This window comes from Schistocerca piceifrons, chromosome 2 (assembly GCF_021461385.2).
Source record: "Schistocerca piceifrons isolate TAMUIC-IGC-003096 chromosome 2, iqSchPice1.1, whole genome shotgun sequence".
In the NCBI taxonomy this organism is placed as follows: Eukaryota; Metazoa; Arthropoda; class Insecta; order Orthoptera; family Acrididae; genus Schistocerca; species Schistocerca piceifrons.
The window spans coordinates 5,089,481-5,109,861 of NC_060139.1; the positions used below are offsets into that span (position 1 = coordinate 5,089,481).

Sequence of the window (20,381 nt, forward strand, 5' to 3'; positions counted from 1 at the left end):
GCTTCCAGATGATACAAAACGCTACGTAGGAAGCAATTACAAGACTATCAATGATTTCCTGGAAAGAGTTGAGGACGAGGACAATTGGCGCAATAATCGCGATAGTGGTAGAGGCCGTGGTAACAACAATGGGTACCACAACAATGATAACCATGGGAATAATGCATACCGCAACCATGGCAGCAATAACAATAATGGTTCAGACCGTAATAACAATCGATACAATGCAAATAATAACAGGAATGACGGAAACCAGTATCATACTAACGTGATAAGGGCTTCACAGAATAGTAATAATGCCAGAGGGTGTGATAAGCCGCCTCAGCAGCATCCGGGAAGCAGATCTGCTGGGACGAGACAGGGAAACCAATAGCCGCGCCGGTGAGGGGCCGACCGGACGAGAGGAAATTTTGGCGGCCCAATAACAGTAGAAAACCGAGGTGTCGTCGTTATGAAAATTCCGTATGGAATAATCAACGGCGAGAGAGTGTGCCAGTGTTAAGAGAAAGGAGTGCACCCACAAGTAGTAAGCCAGCTGTAGACACGGCAGTAGAAAATACATTCACTGTCAGTTAGAACAATTTAAGTAGTGTTCCGGAAATCGATTATAAGTGGCAGCTGTAACACTCACAGCGGAACTGGAGATTGAGTTTAAGAATGATTCGCAAGTGTTGAGAGAAGATCAGATGTCGGGTAACACGTCCGTCAGCGAGCGAGGGGATGCAGGGAGGGATGAGGTCTGGTTAAGGCAGTTCTGTCGCTTATACAACAAACTAAGAGATTATAGGGGCCTGTATGGGAGAAGTGTTTATGGGGAGCCCGTGCAGGATTTGCCGCATCTCGTCCCGCAGGAAGATAGTGTTTGTGAAGTGATAGATAGTTCTGGCCCTAACCGGCAGACTTTACCATAAATAGTTGATGTTAATGGGGAGTACGAGCAAGATTCTTTGTGTTTCGTCCTGCAGGAGTTGGATGTTGAAGTAGTGACGGGAAGTTCTGGCCCTAACCGGCAGACCTTACCGAAAGTTATAGTGGTAGAAGTAGCCGACCCATCCGACACAAACCTCCAGTTCAAACATTGCGATGGTATTAAGGAGAAAGATTACGAAAATTTTAGTGATAGCCGGACACGATTGGTAGAAAAGCACGCAGATTACAGCGCGTATGAGGTTAGAGCTGACGTTATACGGTCGGACGATAGCAGTGTGGGTTGCGCTGATCCAGAGGAAGTAATTGGCAGAGACTACTGGGCACATTCCTCCAGGTAGATTGGCAGATGAGATCAATGTGGCCAAAGAGGAATCAACGAAGGTGACAATTAGTGAATTGATAGCAAAGCAACACTCACTAGTTGACGAGTTACAGGAAAAGGTTTTGGTATTGGAGGCGAAGCTACAGACTAAGCCTCAGGACAAACGTGTTGAAATTAAAACTGTATGTGAACAGAGGTTGAAAAAGCCGCCAGATAAGCCGGATTTAAGATCAAAGCTGGATGGTTTTTTTCTGGAATGACCCGGATATAGACGAGGATTTACTGCGGGAAAATAAAGAAACAGTCGAGGATAAGTGTAGACAGATAGTAGTGTCTGTTAATATGCACGGCCTACAACTAAACGTGTTGATTGACACCGGTGCAGAATTGAGTGCTGTATCTGGGAAAATATTTGAGTTACTGGAAGACAGACCTGGTATCGTAGTTATGCCAGTAACAGGAGTGAAAATTATCGGTGCTACTGGGAAGGTCAGTAAACCGGTCACAAAACAGATTTTTGTGCACTTCGAGATATGTGGGGCACGATTTGAACAAGAGTTTGTCGTCGTGTCAGACGTAACTACGGAAGTAATTATCGGGTTAGATTGGCTATTAAAGTACCGTGCAGTGATTAATTGTGAAACCAAAACTTTGACATGTACATCACAAGATAAAACAATAGTAGTTATTTTTGACGAGGCAGGAGATGGTGTGCATAGGCAATACCAGCCTATACACATCATGTTAACTGGCAGGATGCCATTGACGTGGGTATGAATTTGAACTACTGTAACGTGAGGAATCTCAGCATTGACAATAGTGTAGAAATAGAAAGTGAATTGGAAAGTACTGTAGACGCTGTGTCAAACGTAACACACGAACAAAGACGGGGCCTGTATGAAGTAATAATGAGGAAGAAGAGTGTGTTTTCAGACAAACTGGCAATTGTGGAAGAGATAGTCAAATTCACTCCACGGATTGACATTAGTATCGGTGTGAAAAAAGGTCGTCTGCGAGAAATAATGAAGCTAAGAGCCGATGCTCGCATACGTCGTCATGACGCTAAAGTGCGTTTTGCTAAGTTTGCAATCAGAGACTTAGTACTGGTAAAAGCTCATGAGAAATCGAGCGAGATAGAAAATGAAATCTCTAAATTTAAGTTTGTTTATAATGGACCATATAAAGTCATTGGTATACCTCACACAAATGCTTATTGCTTAGAATATCCAAGCTCTGGAAAACTATTGGGTATACGGAACATTGTAGACTTGAAATTGTACCAACCTAGGATTGATTAATACCACAGAATGGGTAATTTGTACTGCATATAAATATAGAGTGTAGATTTAACGATTCGCTAGATTGCCATGCTTTCATTAAAGAAGTTGTAATTAATAAGTAATTAATTTTGATTAAATGATTTAAGAGTAACTGATTATTAACCAATTGAAAAATCCAAGCTGCTAATTTGAGTTTTCAGCTGAGTCACAGTAGATTAAGGAATGTAAATATGATTTTGTAACTACCTGTAAGATTTCATGAATGTGTGTTTTACTAGTCAATGCCGATGTACTTAGATGCTGTTTTAAGTTTCAAGCTAGTACATGTGTGTGATGATGGACAGTGTCGAGTAATCAACTGTGATAGTGTTTATGGACTCCTTGAGATTACTCGGGAGTGAGTTTTTCCTAAAGAATTCAGTGAAGCGGACGTTCTGGAAATGCCGTTACACAGGCGAGTGAGATCAAGCGTGCCACACAGGCGGGCGCAACAATACTGGCGAGGCGGAGCCGCTGTCGGCTCTTGTGCCGCTCTCAGCATTCTTTGTACTTGCGGGTACGGAAGGCGGAGTTGTTTTTCTTCCTGGACAGCTGATTTGAAAGAATTCTGCTGTCAATATTTATGTTTTTCTTTTCTTTTTTTTTTCCGATCATATGTATATTATTTTCTTGTTTAGTGTTAAGTGGACTCTCATGACAAGAATATTAATTATGAAAAGGTTATATAAAAATGTGTATTCTATGTAATTAATTATTAATTTGCGTATTTTGATATACCTGTTTTTTATGACCATGTACCCTGGTTAATTTTGTAAATAGTATTCCATTTCTTTCTTGATACTGTTACAAATTTCGCTGATTTTAGAATAGCTAAACAATTTTCTATGTTTTCTATGGATTTTAATATATTGTCAACCTGTTTTCTTTGTGTAAGATGACAGAGTGGAATAAGGTTAGGAGTGTCTCCACTCAATTATTATGGTCTAAAAATTGGTTTATGGTTAATTAGCCTAATGCTAAATTTTCTTTATGTTTTGAGCATATGCAATTCTGCTGGTTTTTTTCCTTTTTGGGACATTTTATGAGTCTGTTTAGGTTACACGAACATCCTCAGACAATGTGGGGCACGTGTAACGCCGGAAATGCATATCCTCCTATTTCCATCTACTGTACTATAAATTTTTTCCTTATTTTGTTACCTGAAGATATGACATTTCTGTGTCTATATATATTGTAATTGTTTTACTATTTGTATATATGTACATTTATGCGCTTATGTCGATGTATAATTAGTTTGTTTTGTAAATATTATTTGTATTTTTACACTGGGTCTGGCCTAGGGAAAACTATGCTATCGAACGATTACATCAATAGGTCGTGTGGAGAACCAAAGTGTTTACGATCCTTGGTAGTGAACTCTGCCGCGTGGAGTGCGGGCAGAGAGAGTCTGGCTGGAGTAGGGCGGTGAAGCAGGTTTGTTGTGTGACGCTCCCGCGAGTTGCCGCACTTTCGGGGTTTGGCAGCATGTAATTGCGCTCTACGTGCTATGATAGTTTCTGACACGGTGTCGCGGACGGGAAGCATTAGCTGTCGCACATCAAGAGCCCCTTTCGCCTGGTCACTGTGTCGAGAAGAAGGCGCGTCAACATCCAGCTTCTGCAACAGCGACGGCCGACAATGAGTGACTGTCGCCACCTCCTCGATCAACGGCCTCAAATCTTCAATCAACCAACAAGGAAGACTGGAAGCATGTAAAGTTTTAGAACCGTATGACAGACCTCAGCTTTTCAAACTATTGCATTAGCAAAATACAGTAACTTAGCATGAACCTTTGTTGCTCATTGTCCCAATTGCATTACCAAGCAGGGTCCCTTTCTTTACCGGAATGAACCCGAGTGTCGTTGAAATTCAAACGCCAGCATTAAAGTAATATCATTCCATTTCACTGCTTTAATTTCAAAGTTCAGTTAAAGTATTCATAGCTGGCTACAATATTTAGATTACACAAGCACAAATTAAGAGTGCGAGTTTTGTTACCATATTTTAGCTTACCTGTGACTGCAGCTCAGCTTGGTACATACTAAATTTTACTATTGTTAATCAGAATCATTTAATTCAAGTTCAAAGTTAAATCTGTTGTTTCTAAATTGCGTAGACTCAAGTAGCTTTTGAAATGATTGATGAGGTAGCCCAAGACTAACCTCATTTTATTGAATTTCGTCACTAAATTAACTTTCAATTTTCCGGTTTTATTAATTTTTTTTGATAAATTAAGTCAGAGTGTAGCGAAATTTATTACTTCTGACAAATATTCAGTTTTCACATGACACGTGTCAACCTTCAGTTGCCACGCTTTTAGTGCTAAATATATGTGCATTAATCTTTCATTTTCAGTTATTATAGTAGTTGTCCATGGGACTGGCGACCGTAATTTTCCCCAAATCTCAAATATCTAATTAATGCCAATTAATTGCTAATGTAACGACTGCACATTTACTTTCTTTATTAATTTTACCTCTTTCTCAAAATTAATTTCCACCAATTTCATTTGCATTTTTCCTTTCACTTAGATGTAACCCTTTCCTCCCTCTTTACCGACAAATTAACTTCGGTGACGATTGCTTTTCCCAAATTTCCATTAGGTGCACGCGGTTTAATTTTTCACTGTCATTAAGGTCGATAAGTGAGGGGGAGGTTACAAAGAGAAGCATTGAGATAGATTTAAGTGTTAGGAAGTCTTTTCTCAAAGAATTTTTATGGACTGTAGACATATATGGAAGTGAAACATGGACAATAAGTAGTTTAAACAAGAAGAGAATAGAAACTTTAGAAACATGGTGCTACGGAAGAATGCTGAAGATTAGATGGGTAGATCATGTAACTATTGAGGAGGTAATGAACAGAACTGAGGAGATGAGTAATTTGTGGAACAACCTGACTAGAAGAAGGGATCAGTTGGTAGGACACATTCTGAGGCATCAAAGGGTTACCAGTTTAGCACTGGAGGGAAGTGTGGGGGTAAAAATCATTGAGGGAGACCATGAGATGAGTACTGTAAGCAAATTTAGATGGATGTAGTTTGCTGTAGTTACTCGGAGATGAAGAGGCTTGCACACAATAGAGTAGTGTGGAGAGCTGCATCAAACCAGTCTCTGGAATGATGCCATAACAACAACATTCTTTATATTATAGTTACTCAACCCACATGTAAAAATACCACCAAATGAACCTTATGTTAATATAACATTCTTGTTGTACACAAATGAATCAGCTACTCCAACACAAAGGCTAAACTTTCAACTGTGCAGGTTACAGGCACCACACTTTTATTCCACACCTCTCACTCTTCCTGGTAAGCATTCCCTTTTGCAACTATCATTTGCAATTTCCCAGATTTCAATATTCTATCTGTTCTGTTCCTTTAGCTATCATAATGCTCTGCCAAACGTAATAAACGTACAAACATGTTAATATTCCTGAGACAGTTAATAGTGTTTTAGTTCTGACATACATTATGGATATGTCTAATAATGTATGTAGTTTACAGAAAGACAGTATTCGCATACAAATATACATTACGTTATATGTCAATACAAAAATCTCTCTCTCGTTCTATTAAACACACAAAATGATCTTATCCACCACATATGACATCCTTAGTATTTATATGCATCAGTTTCTGTCTTGAATATCATACTCATCATCATGAAACTATTTTAATTTGCATCAAAATGACATAGAATTATTTTTTGTATGTACTCACCAAGGAAAACAGGTCCTGGGTCATCCGGAAAGCACACTTCAGCTGACTTTACAACTGATCCATCCTCTAGTTCAACATCTTCACCAGATTTCAGACGTCCAAGTAATGGGCCTGGGGGTACTCCTTTCTCAACACATTTTTCTAGATTGAGGCTTCCTGGGCGAGGTTTTAAACGACAGATGTATGACACTGCCATACTGCAAACGGAACTGATGGTAGTAGCTTTAGGTGACTCTGGACTCTTACATAGTCTCTTGCGGTCTGGAATGGAAACAGTCTGGCTAGTATATATACTGTTGCAATGAATGTGGTAGTACCCTGATGTACTGGTAAATGGGAAAAAAGACTTATGACAAAACTTACATGAAGAGCCTTTGGTTTGAAGTGATTGGAATGGTATTTCTCTTTTAGCAAATCTGTGAGATGAAATTCATAGAATTGTATGCAGTTCATCACGTCCTACAATGAAATGTTGGCGTCAAAGAACTTGAATGTAAGTCCATCTACTTGATCATTTGATAACTGCTTAATTAGTACAACTGTACTGCAGAAGGAAACTGTTCTTAGGTGCTCCAGGGAGGATGGTGATTGTTTAACAATTACTGATGCAGTGGGATCACCAAAAATCTGTTACACTGACAGAAATGGAAAGTATCACATAGCAAGCACCTTGACTGCTACTGTGTCTTTAGACCATATGCCATACTTCTCCAACTTTTGGATGTGTAGAGCTACTGGGTGTGACTGATATGGTAATTGTTTAAGGGAGGCTGAATGTTCTCCAATAAAAGGCAAGAATGGTAAATCTTGTTGTCAAACCCTTTGTTGGCAGGGTAGAAAAATGGCATATTCCAGAGGACCAATGTAAGATTCCACAATGCAGTTCATACCTACACATCTTAAGGAAAGTATAAATCCTTGATTGGTCGGCTCGCTCCCTCAATTTGTCACCCATTTTGCAATAAATGCGAATATAGGTGTGAATTCTGCTTCAAAATGCGAAACTTGAAATCTACATCTACATCTACATGGATACTCTGCAAATCACATTTAAGTGCCTGGCAGAGGATTCATCGAACCACCTTCACAATTCTCTATTATTCCAACCTCGTATAGTGCGCAGAAAGAATGAACACCTATATCTTTCCGTACGAGCTCTGATTTCCCTTATTTTACCGTGGTGATCGTTCCTCCCTATGTAGGATGGTGTCAACAAAATATTTTCGCATTCGGAGGAGAAAGTTGGTAATTGGAATTTTGTGAGAAGATTCCGTCGCAATGAAAAATGCCTCTCTTTTAATGATGTCCAGCTCAAATCATGTATCATTTCTGTGACACCCTCCCTCATATTTCGCAATAATACAAAACGTGCTGTCTTTCTTTGAAATTTTTCGATGTACTCCGTCAGTCCTATCTGGTAAGGATCCCACACCGCGCAGCAGTATTGTAAAAGAGGACAGACAAGTGTAGTGTAGGCAGTCTCCTTAGTAGGTCTGTTACATTTTCTAAGTGTCCTGCCAATAAAACGCAGTCTTTCGTTAGTCTTCCCACAACATTTTCTGTGTGTTCCTTCCAATTGAAGTTGTTTGTAATTGTAACACCTAGGTATTTAGTTGAATTTACAGCTTTTAGATTAGACTGATTTATTGTGTAACCGAAGTTTAATGAGTTCCTTTTAGCAACTCACAAGGTGGAACATGAGAGATGTGGGGTCACAATATCTACATACAACTGTGGACACCATAGTTGAATAAATAAGCACAGCAAATCATCTAGTAATTTATACCTCTGAAATCTATGCACAGTAATTATTAACATTACTTTTAATTCTTTTATACAAAATATTAATCCTACATTTTTACAGTTTGACAACTTCAGATACTAGTTTACATTGTTAACTTTTCGTAAAAATCTTTGTGAGAAAGTGGTGGCTTCGCCATTATTTATAACCATTCTACCAGTTTGATTAAAGAAGTAGATTGTGCACATTAACATCAATAATCTTGAGTTTTATGTTTTTGTAGGGACGGTAAAAATGGGTGAGACAATCAAAACCAGATTGAAAAATTTTACTGTACAAGTGAAACTGTTAACTACATATCATTATCAACATTGAGTCACAAGAGGAAGATGAGATGAGCAAGAGTTGAGAATGAAATTGACTTAGACCTTTTCTGAGGACGATTTTTGTGATTTGCTGAAAAACTTAAATTAGAATGGCCATGCAGAGTGATTTCTATCTCCCTCCCCTGCTGCTGACAACTGATGATGAAATAATGCTCTTTATCAATATTCCTAAGTAGATGGCTTATATGCTAGCAAACATTTTTCCTTCCTAAACTGTAGCTACATACCAACTTTCAACACTCTTCCTGCTCACATTAATTGTCTTTACCCAAATAAATAACTACCTACCACTGGAATATAATCATTAGAGGAGTTATACAATCATGGAGCCCTGATTGCCTACCTTTTAACTGAGTTCTTCATTGGTTTCTTACTTTTAGATTTCCTTATGTTAAAGGACCATTAGTTTCTGGTCATTTACTCAAATGCATGTATGGCAAAATCACAACAATATCATCTATTAAAATTCCTTGGAAAATATAATTCTTTCTTTCAGCAATTTTTTAACTCAGTGCATTTACAGTGACACTGACTTCCCTCTCATTTATGGTCTACTCTTCAGCTACATTAAACATGAAGCACACCTTCTTATTTTGACTACCCAAGAAATGCTTTCTACAACATATTATACGACTAACTCCACTTGCTACAATTCCATTCCTTAAATAAATAATGGTTCTTGTTTTCCATTATACACTTGATCACAAGCTTCCTATTGCCTGACACTTCAAGGTATTTACTCTTTCCATTAGGTCACTGGCATTTGTTGCACACCTGATAGTTATGCTTTCTTCTCCCTTTCTTTGCATAGCCCAACATTAATCTTTCCATTCCTCTTTGATTTACTATGAATTTTCTGACTCTGAACACAATGGTCATGTCTCAAAGTCATAATTTATTACTGGTAGTACACATTGATAAAAAACCGTTTTCTTCAACTCAACTGACTTCTTACACATGAAAAGTGACTAGTATCTTCCGTAAGCTTTCCACACAAATTTAATATGTTAAAATAACTGTGGTTTTAAGCCACCTTTCATATTTTAAAGTTGACTCAGACAGACATATTCTCCAAACTTCTGCAATTGTGTACATCCAACATATATTTCTCTCCAGTGTCCATTCACTTATCATGATCTTTGCTTTATCGTAATTCATTATTAGACTAACTTCAGAGCAGACTAAAGCCACTTCACTAATTAGTATCAGAAAGTTCTTCTATATTATCTGCCCAGAACAACACCAGGAACAAATTTTTGGTTATTTAATCTCTTTCTCAGAATACAGATTCTCTTTGTTTTCCAATTAAACTCAGACACAGCTTTTCTAGGACTGCTGAAAATAGTTTCAGAGATACAGTCTCCTTGTTTTACATCCTTTTCAATGGGAAATTCATTAACTTCTTCAACAACACTCATAAATGGTGTATAGGTATTGCATATGTTATATATGATTTAATATGTCCCTGATTTACTCCTTATTCTGTTAAGAGCCTCAAACAGAGCAGGATGATTGATCAACTTTAATGTTTCTTCAAAATCTATAAAGGTAAGGCAAAGAGGTAGGTGTTCTATTATTTGTTTCGTGTAGAGTGAGGATACGGTGAACTGTAATAAATCCTGTGCGGAACTCAGCTTGCTCAATGGGCTGAGCCATGTCAACTGCAGAGCTCAATGTGGTAGTCACAATTCTAGGGAAAGCTTGTACAGTTTGGACAGAAGGCTGATAGGGCAACAGTTCTACATAATCTTTAGTACCCACTCTCTCATGTTTTTTTACTGTGTTTACCAATCTCTTGGTAATGTTGCACTATGAAACCAACTGCACATCACTACTTTGGTTTGTGTGTGTGTGTGTGTGTGTGTGTGTGTGTGTGTGTGTTTTTGACAAATGCCTTGTTGGCTGAAAGCTAACATTCTGACAGTCTTTTTGTTGTGCCTTTCTGTGACTCATCATCTCCGCTATATGGTGAGTAGCAACCATCCTTTTCATTATATTGTTATATTCCATCCTGGATTTTCCATTGTTTGATATTACCTATATTTTTTCCGTTTTCTGATTGTACAGCTGTAGTTATTTAAGATAACTTCACTACCTATAGTATTTTATTTTTGTATGTTGTACTTTTTCTGTCTTTTATGAGGCTAAGAAATAGGTCAGCAACACTTCAATTGCAGATCTTTTTCTATCTAAATTATCTACAAAAATATATGGCCTCCCTTACACACACTAGGTTCCTCCTTACATTTACATCTACAATATGCAAGTGTGGCACAGTGTACACGTGATACTACTCATACTACCATTTCCACCTTTCCTGTTCCACTCACAAATAACACATGTGAAGAATGACTGTTGGCAAGTCTCCACAGGAGATCTAATTTCTCTGATTTTTCTGTCGGTGATCATTTCACAAGATGTAGGTGGGGGGATCTAATACGTAGTCCGATTTCTATTGGAATGTCACTTTCGGACACAGTTCTGCGTCTTTTGTGTAGTTCACCAAAACACATTTTCCAAATCTCATTTTATTTTCTACACAGACGACCACTTGATTCCAGAACACTGTGAGCCTTTCATCTTCTTCAACAGTTCTGTTAAGCAGTTCCCATCCAGAGAGATCATATTATCTGCATTTTATTACCATAAGAGGAATTGTTTACACTGCTAATGCTAGACAAAGGCAACTTAAAGAAGTAAACACAAGAGGAGCATACAAACACAAAAATGAACATGTTTTGAGAGATCTTCAGTGCACTGTATCACTGAAGCTGCTTATTTTCAGAATACAGAAGTATAAACACTAAATCCACCAAATATGGCATGATAGCTTCGGAAATCATGAAACTGAGATTGCTGTGTCTGGTGTGGTTTTGTTAGACAACCAGGACACAGTGCATGGATCTCATCAGCCAATCACAACACACACATGGCATGTGATGTAACCAGCCAATCATATCATCACATTTTCAATGTGCAAACACACAAATGACAAAAAGTTTTTAAGCGTGAGACAGGAATAAAGTAGATATCCCAAAGTAACATACAGAGTGTACAATACCAAGCAAAGTTATGCTGTAACATACCTTTCTTAGTGAGGAAAGTGATGGTGCTGACTTCCCTAGTCATGCTTGCATGCAGCATTCTATGAAAGAATTATTGCATCACAGTTCCACCGGGCAGGTAAAGTTTATCCACTTCAACAAAAAAGTGATGTAATATTTCTTTCAAGTGATATGTTCAGTGGAACATATACTCAGCTATGTAATGCACATAACGTTTGGTCTTTCTGCCATATCAAGGGATGCTACCTCTGACATCTTACAACATTCTCTCCACATTCTATGTGTGAAGAGAATGATCTTTTGGATCTACAAAGTTCAGAATATGGTTCACTTGAAGGTGCTGGACCTCTAATACCTAGAGCATTTTATGAACTGAAGCAGCTGCTAACAAATGTCATCTGAGAGGGGGATCTTTTCTTAGATTATTCTCATCAAGTCTCGTTTAGTTCGAAATTCAACAGGCTCAAGCAAGCATTTTTTCAACCCTCACTGAATTTTACCAAACACCTAATTTTCAATGATTTCACAGCCTTTGCTGTGTTTCCTTTTCCCATATTTTACCTTGTCTATTTCAACCATTACTCATGCCCCCCCCCCCCCAACTGTTATGCATTATTTATCTCCTGCTCAATACACAGTTCATGACAGGAGGAAGACAGTCAGTCACCATATGCGAACACATTCCAAAATTTGTGAGAAGTCTCACCATCTTTGGACAACACATGGAGACACACATGGCAGAGAAGTCAGAGATTTTTTATACTATCACTTGCACAACACCGAACTGTGTGCAGATCCTGGCACTCTGCTTGAACATGCATTGCACATTTAGCATGCAACTACCATTCCACACCCTCCATCAGCACTAGAAACGGAGAGACCTTGTTCAGTAAAAAATTACATGGCACACGGCACCTGCTTTAATCCATTGGCTGTGGTAGTAAATCATACTTCACCCATTATGACCATAATCCACAAAATCCAACTTCACCCAGAAGGCACTAAAGGCACTCCATTTTAAAGACTGAACAAAAACTAGGGAATGATACTTGCCTTCAAATGGGCCCAAATTTCACAATATGTCACAGTGCTAGATACGTTATTGACTTTGGTTGCACAATAACATCACATTTGACTTATATGGAGCAAGTGCTATGGACGTGCTACAAACTAGCCATGACAAGCTATAATTCTGCTTAAATACTGACAGTTTCCTGAAACAAATTTACTAGCTAAGTTACAACAACTAGTTGTCTCCACAAATTGAAGTTGTGCTCTTAGTTTCCTGCCTATCCATACCCTCATAAAGTGCAATATATTTTGGAAAATAGCTGAATATTCTTGACAAGCAAGCAAAATTAGACATTTCTTTGCTATGTAACAAGCTACAGTTATCAGCACACCCAGGTTTTATAGCTTTCACATATGTTGGCTTCACCAACTAATAACCAAATTGCAGCCTTCCAACCTAACCTCAACCGTGGGCTATGATAGTGATAAGTTTATCACCACAACAAGATTTTTGTGCCAATTCAAGCTGTGCTCCCATCTCAGCCTAACCACATCCTTGGAAATAACATGATAAAAAGAAACATTTTCTTTACAGCAGGTACACAGCAATAGATTTGTTAAAAGGTGGTGCCATTTTCCACTTTCATTATAGTAATTTTATTTGTTCACAATTAGTTTCATCCTTCTAGGCCATTCTCAAGTGATTTTGTGGATCTGTACAAAATAGAATATGTTGTTACCTCCAAGAATAGAAATGTAATTATGTGAATGTAAATGATTTTAAATACATTTACCTCACAATTTATTTTATATACTTCAATATTTATGTTTATTTTATTTTTTACTCTTATTTCTTGCTATTTTTTAACTTTCCTCAACAATAGGCATATAGTCACAGTATTTGAAATTATTATTCCATTTATTACACGCTTAGCTTTACTCTTTGATCAATATAATACCTTTGTAAATGTCAAGTTGTCAAGCCAAAAAGATAGCAATGAACAGAAAACACAAATTTAAAGATGCTGACAATGCAAAACGCAATGCATAGTTTTCTGTTGCAGATAAATACATTTAAATTAGGTTTACAGTAATACAATATATCTATTTTGTACAGAACCATAAAATGACTTGAGAATGACCTGCATGGCTGAAACTAGTTATGAATGAGTAAAATTAACATAGCAAAAATTAAAAATACCACTCTCTTTCAGTAAAAACAGCCTAACTCCACTCTGGACATTGGACGTATTCAGAGACCAGCAGCCAAATATATGTGTCAACGAAGAATTTAAATGTCATTGCTTCATTTCCAGCAATTAAAGCTGTGTTGTTACATCCAAACCTAACAATACCCTTCAAAATGGTGATATACAAACAGCGACATACGAGGTCTGTTCAAAAAATTCTGAAATCTTGTCCACAAAATTTTTCTACACTTACCATTCACTTATTGTGTACAGTCTCCTTCGAAATACTCTCCTCCACAATTGATGAACCACTCCCAATGCCATTTCCACTTCTGGAAGCAGTCTTGGTAGGCCTCTTTCTGGATCACATGAAACGCTGTCTGCAAATTTTCTTTTATCCTGTCTATCATTGCAAATATTCATCCTTTTAATGAGGTTTTCAACTTCAGAAATTATGTTTCTCTCAAGAAACATCTCGTTCTCAATGGCACGATCCAAAAGCTCTTCATAGATTGTGAGATGGATATCTTTCCGGTCTTAACTTATGAGCTGTGGAATGAACTTGGCAGCAACATAATGCATTCCAGGATGCTGTGTCAGGATTTCATGACATCATCCAACTGAAATGTTACATCCTTCTATGATCTCTCGGACAGTCTTCAATTGCCATGCACAATTTCATTGATGTTCTTGACATGAGTGTTGTCGGCAGACGTCGAAGGGCATCCTGAACGAGGGTCATCTAACTTCCATCTGGCCATTTTTAAACTCTGTGAACCATTCGTAAGACCGAGTGTGGCTTAAACACTCATCGCTGTAGGCTTGCTGCACCATTTGATGTGTCTCTGTCAAGGTTTTCTTAAGTTTCACACACAATTTAATGCAGATGTGTTGCTCCTCTAACTCTGCCATCTTGAAATTCGCAAACTGTGCAACACAACATTCCTTATTACAGCACTGAACAATAACTAAGACATACAACAATGAAACTTCTGGCAGTTACACATTAAACACAGGCATGTGCAAGGGTGCAAGCCACATTTTGCTCCGATACACCATTGGCAAAAAATTACAAATGCTGTGGAATATTTTGAACAGACCTCATACTTCGGGAAAAAACAGCCAAACATTTCTCGCAAACAGAAAAGGAATGTCATTGCTTCACTCAGAGCAATTTAAGCTGCGCTCTTCCATCTGAGACTAATCACATCCCTGAAAAAGCATCAGCCAATAATTGCGACAACCAAAATTACACATGAAGGCAAAGCTCTGCTTGCTTCTATACTGTATGTATATTAATTTGTGTATGCACATGAAGAAGAAGTCATGTTATAATTGGCTGAGTTGGTCACACCTGCTGTGCTCGCTGTAACTGGCAGGTAGCAGCAAATCGAGCCGCCGCCATCTTAATTTCAGCGTTTTGGAAGCTATTTGGTGGATATTGTATTTAAACTTGTGTATTCTAAAAACATGCAGCTTCAGTGATACAGCACATTAAATACCTTGTCAAGGTGTGTTGTTTGCAGTATAGTTTGTTTATTGTGCTACAATGGCAGAAAGTCTGATACCAGTACATAAAAATTTTATCCACAGAAACAGATACAATATTTACCATACTTCATTCACATGTGACATAAGTTAAGGCAAATGATGAAGGCATGAAATATTCTCTTTCTTGTACAAGGAGCTTGTGGACAGTGAATGGAGCGAAATGCAATTATACTGAACAGGAAAATCACAATTGAGGTATGAACTGCAGCACCCAGTCATTTATTTATGTTAAACTTTACCGACCTGTGGTGTTTTCATACACATTTATGGATGGTGTGCACTTAGAAGTACCATAAAATAGTTATTAGTTCTAATATTTGTTCTTAATACCTGCATTTTCTTCTTCCTTTTAGTGTGATTATAGAAATGTTAGCATACTGTTTTGAACAGTTTGTAGGTACTTTACAAACGAGTTTAAAGGGTTGTGTGAGAGCTAAGAAGACATATTAGATCTACTACTTGTTATGTGGAATAACTTAAGTGTATGTCTTCTATTTAATAAGTGAATACATCCAAAATCAATAAAGTATAAAAAATAAATTTGATAACATAAATAGTGACTTGTTACTGCAAACCCTTCTTCATGAATGTAACAGTCCTCCATCCATTACAGAAAAAGATCATTGTTGCAGGCATTGAGCACTCAGATGATGAAACCTCATAACTGAGTGACTTTATTTGCAACATCTCTTCCCCAACACTCGCCCTCATAAAAAAGAGGAACAGTGATTTCAATGACAATCATAAGCTTGTCATGAGTGAGTGCCAAGATAGTTTCGTGCTTTGCCATTGATGGATACACAATCTACCAACCTCAAAAGTTGTATCCTACAGGATTCCTTTACAAAATTTCTCTCCTATGACAAAAATACAAATATTTACAAAATATTTTCAAAACAATTTTACCTTTTGATCTTGAAGAACTACGAGCACGTTTTTTCTCATGTGCGTAATAATCAATATCATCTGTCTCATCTGATGAGTTCCCATCAAGTATACTAGAAACATTTCTTGAGTTAAAAGTGTTTGTTATATCAGACTTGTTTTCATCGTCTAACTGGGCCTCAAATATGGGCACATATTTAACAGTCATGACATTGTCTTCAAATTCTTGATTCTGCAAGTCTGCCAGCTGAACTGTTAAATCTTTCAGAACTACAAATCGACGTGTTGCTGAAAATATTTCATCCTACAAAAAGAAGAAATGTTATTTTAGAAATACAGACATATAAATTTACATTATTTCTTTTACTATTAACATTGGGTAAGTGATAGATAAAAATCCTAGGACTGCCCGGAGATCGAATCCAGACCTTTGGATTTGTAATCCGGCATTTTACCACAGAGCCACCAAGTGTAAATATGAAAACTAAATAATGGTACAAAAAAAGACAAGTATTCAATGAACAGACACAATATTGGAGAGGAGACAAGCATAAACGAGGGTTGGAACTTTAATAGTGGCAACTATTTATTTACAGCTTGTATAAAATAGATAAATGTTTCAAAGTTTTACTCACCTTCAAAGTAGTTACCAGCATTGTGTATAACCCGTTGCCAACAATATGGAAGTCGTAGGATACTCTTAGCAGTGCCAGTTGTGTTGACAGTTTGAGTGGTGCAGTCTATTGCTCGACAAATTTGTAGCAGTTCCAAAGTGAATGCTGTGAAGTGTTTCCTTCAGTTTAGAAATCGAGCTGAACTAACGAGGGCTTAAGTCAGAGGAGTGCAGTAGGTGGTATAGCACTTAACAGCCCCATCAGTCAAACTAATCAGTAACAGCTTGCACTGTACATGCTTGAGCATTGTCCTGTAGAAAGAGGTCAGGTCCTGCAGAAAGTGTCATCATTTCTGTCTCTATGCCATTCATTTTTGGAACACACTCTACAAGCAACTTAGAAGCAGAAGTGATAACACTTTCTGCAGGACCTGACCATCATTTTGCAGGACAATGCTTAAGCACGTACAGTGCCAGCTGTTACTGATTTGTTTGACTGATGGGGCTGCTAAGTGCTATACCATCTACTGCACTCCCCTGACTTAAGCCCTCGTGAGTTCAACTCGATTTGTAAGCTGAAGGGAACACTTCACGGCATTCACTTCAGAACTGCTTCAAATTCGTCGGGCAATAGACTGCGCCGCTCGAACTGTCAATACAATTGTCACTGCTAAGAGTATCCTACGACTTCCACATTGCTAACAATGGGTTATACACAACGCTGGTAACTACTTTGAAGGTGAGTAAAACTTCGAAACACTTGTCTATTTTATACAAGCTCTAAATAAATAGTTGCCACTATTAAAGTTCCAACCCTCGTAAGTAAGTGTTATCCACTTATTTCATTTTTTATTCCACCTACCAATAACCAACCAAATAAAGATGCATTAGATTCATTTTAGGAACTGCTGCATACCCTATCAACAGACAGTTTCAAAAATACAATCCTTATTTTGGTCACAGAATTTAATGGAAACCCAGCTCTAAGCAAAGAAGGGAAAGCAGAAAGGTGGAAGGAGTATATACAGGGTCTATAAAGGGGCGATGTTCTTGAGGACAATATTATGGAAATGGAAGAGGAGGTAGATGAAGATGAAATGGGAGATACGATATTGCGTGAAGAGTTTGACAGAGCACTGAAAGACCTAAGTCGAAACAAGGCCCCGGGAGTAGACAACATTTCATTAGAACTACTGACGGCCTTGGGAGAGCCAGTCCTGACAAAACTCTACCATCTGGTGAGCAAGATGTATGAGACAGGCGAAATACCCTCAGACTTCAAGAAGAATATAATAATCCCAATCCAGCAGGTGTTGACAGATGTGAAAATTACTGAACTATCTGTTTAATAAGTCACAGCTGCAAAATACTAATGCGAATTCTTTACAGACGAATGGAAAAACTGGTGGAAACCGACCTCGGGGAAGATCAGTTTGGATTCCGTAGAAATGTTGGAACACATGAGGCAATACTGACCCTATGACTTATCTTAGAAAATAGATTAAGGAAAGGCAAACCTACATTACTAGCATTTGTAGACTTCGAGAAAGCTTTTGGCAATGCTGACTGGATTACTCTCTTCAAATTCTGAAGGGGGCAGGGGTAAAATACAGGGACCAAAAGTCTATTTACAATTTGTACAGAAAACAGATGGTAGCTATAAGAGTCGAGGGACATGAAAGGGAAGCAGTGGTTGGGAAGGGAGTGAGACAGGGTTGTAGCCTCTCCCCGATGCTATTCAATCTGTATATTGAGCAAGCAGTAAAGGAAACAAAAGAAAAGTTCGGAGTAGGTATTAACACCCATGGAGAACAAATAAAAACTTTGAGGTTCGCCGATGACATTGTAATTCGGTCAGAGACAGCAAAGGACTTGGAAGAGCAGTTGAACGGAATGGATAGTGTCTTGAAAGGAGCGTATAAGATGAACATCAACAAAAGCTAAACGAGGATAATGGAATGTAGTCGAATTAAGTCGGATGATGCTGAGGGAATTAGATTAGGAAATGAGACACTTAAAGTAGTAAAGGAGTTTTGCTATTTGGGGAGCAAAATAACTGATGATGGTTGAAGTAGAGAGGATATAAAATGTAGACTGGCAATGGCAAGGAAAGCGTTTCTGAAGAAGAGAAATTTGTTAACATCGAGTATTGATTTAAGTGTCAGGAAGTCGTTTCTGAAAGTATTTGTATGGAGTGTAGCCATGTATGGATGTGAAACGTGGACGATAAATAGTTTAGGCAAAAAGAGAATAGAAGCTTTCGAAATGTGGTGCTACAGAAGAATGCTGAAGATTAGATGGGTAGATCACATAACTAATGTGGAGGTATTGAATAGAATTGGGGAGAAGAGGAGTTTATGGCACAACTTGACTAGAAGAAGGGATCAGTTGGTAGGACATGTTCTGAGGCATCAAGGGATCACAAATTTAGTACTGGAGGGCAGCATGGAGGGTAAAAATCGTAGAGGGAGACCAAGAGATGAATACACTAAGCAGATTCAGAAGGATGTAGGCTGCAGTAGGTACTGGGAGATGAAGAAGCTTGCACAGGTAAGAGTAGCATGGAGAGCTGCATCAAACCAGTCTCAGGACTGAAGACAACGACAACAACAACAACAACAACAACATCAACAATTTAATGGACACTAAAAAGTGATAACTTTACTGGTAGCCAGTAGAGTTACCACTTTGTAGTGCCCTGAATGCTGTATTTTTGACACTATGAATTATTTTAGGAATAAAGCAGACAACTCACTGAAAGGCAGAAGTACCGCATCAAACAAAAAGTACAAAGCTAGACCAGCTTTTGGAATGTACTTCCTTTTTCAATATCAACACACACACACACACACACACACACACACACACACACACACACACACACACACACACTATTGGGTGGGGGTTGGAGGAGGCCAGTGAGGAAGGTTATAGGAGTGAAGGATGGACTGTAAGGATAACTCCCACCTGTGCAGCCCAGCAAAGCTAGTGGTGCTGGAGAGGATCCAGATGGCACAAATTGTGAACCAGCTAATGAAATCTTGCATGTTATGCTCTGCTGCATGCTGTGCCACTGGGTGGTCCACCTTGTTTTTGACAACAGTTTTGCAGTGGCCATTCATTCACATTAGCAGCTGGTTGGTTGTCATAACAGTGTAAAACACTGTGCAGTAGAGTGGGTATACAACATGGCAGCTTTCACAAGTGGCCCGGCCTCTGATGGGGTAGGGTAAGCCTCTGACGGGACTGGAGTAGATAGTGTTGGGTGGGTGGTTTGGGCAGACCTTGCATATGAGTCTTCGGCAGGGTTATGATCCCTGTGGCAGGGGATTGGGGGTGGGAGTGGCATAGGGAGGGATTAGGATGTTGTTGAGGTTGGGTGGGAGGCAGAACAACACTTTGGTAGGGGTTGGAAGTATCTTAGGTAGGATATCCCTCATTTCAGGGCATGATGATAGGTAATCAAAGCCTTGGTGAAGGACATGGTTCAGTCTTTCCAGTCATAGGTGGTATTGGGTGACAAGAGGGTCGCATCTTTGAGGCTGGTTCTTGGGATGGGTGTGAGGATCAGGTGTGTGTGTGTGTGTGTGTGTGTGTGTGTGTGTGTGTGTGTGTGTGTGAGGATACAGCACAGGAGACCAGTT

General features: G+C 38.5%; 1 protein-coding gene across 1 annotated transcript in view; it reads right to left on the bottom strand.

The window, feature by feature from the left end:
* LOC124777256 (ribonuclease Z, mitochondrial) overlaps nt 1-20,381 on the bottom strand; it is a 145,262-nt gene that overhangs the window by 82,787 nt on the left and 42,094 nt on the right. The window contains exons 3-4 of the mRNA XM_047252583.1: nt 16,146-16,428; nt 6,296-6,556 (exon numbers count right to left, since the gene is read on the bottom strand). Of these exons, the coding sequence (XP_047108539.1) occupies nt 6,296-6,556; nt 16,146-16,428 (544 nt within the window). The remainder of the gene's footprint in view (nt 1-6,295; nt 6,557-16,145; nt 16,429-20,381) is intronic.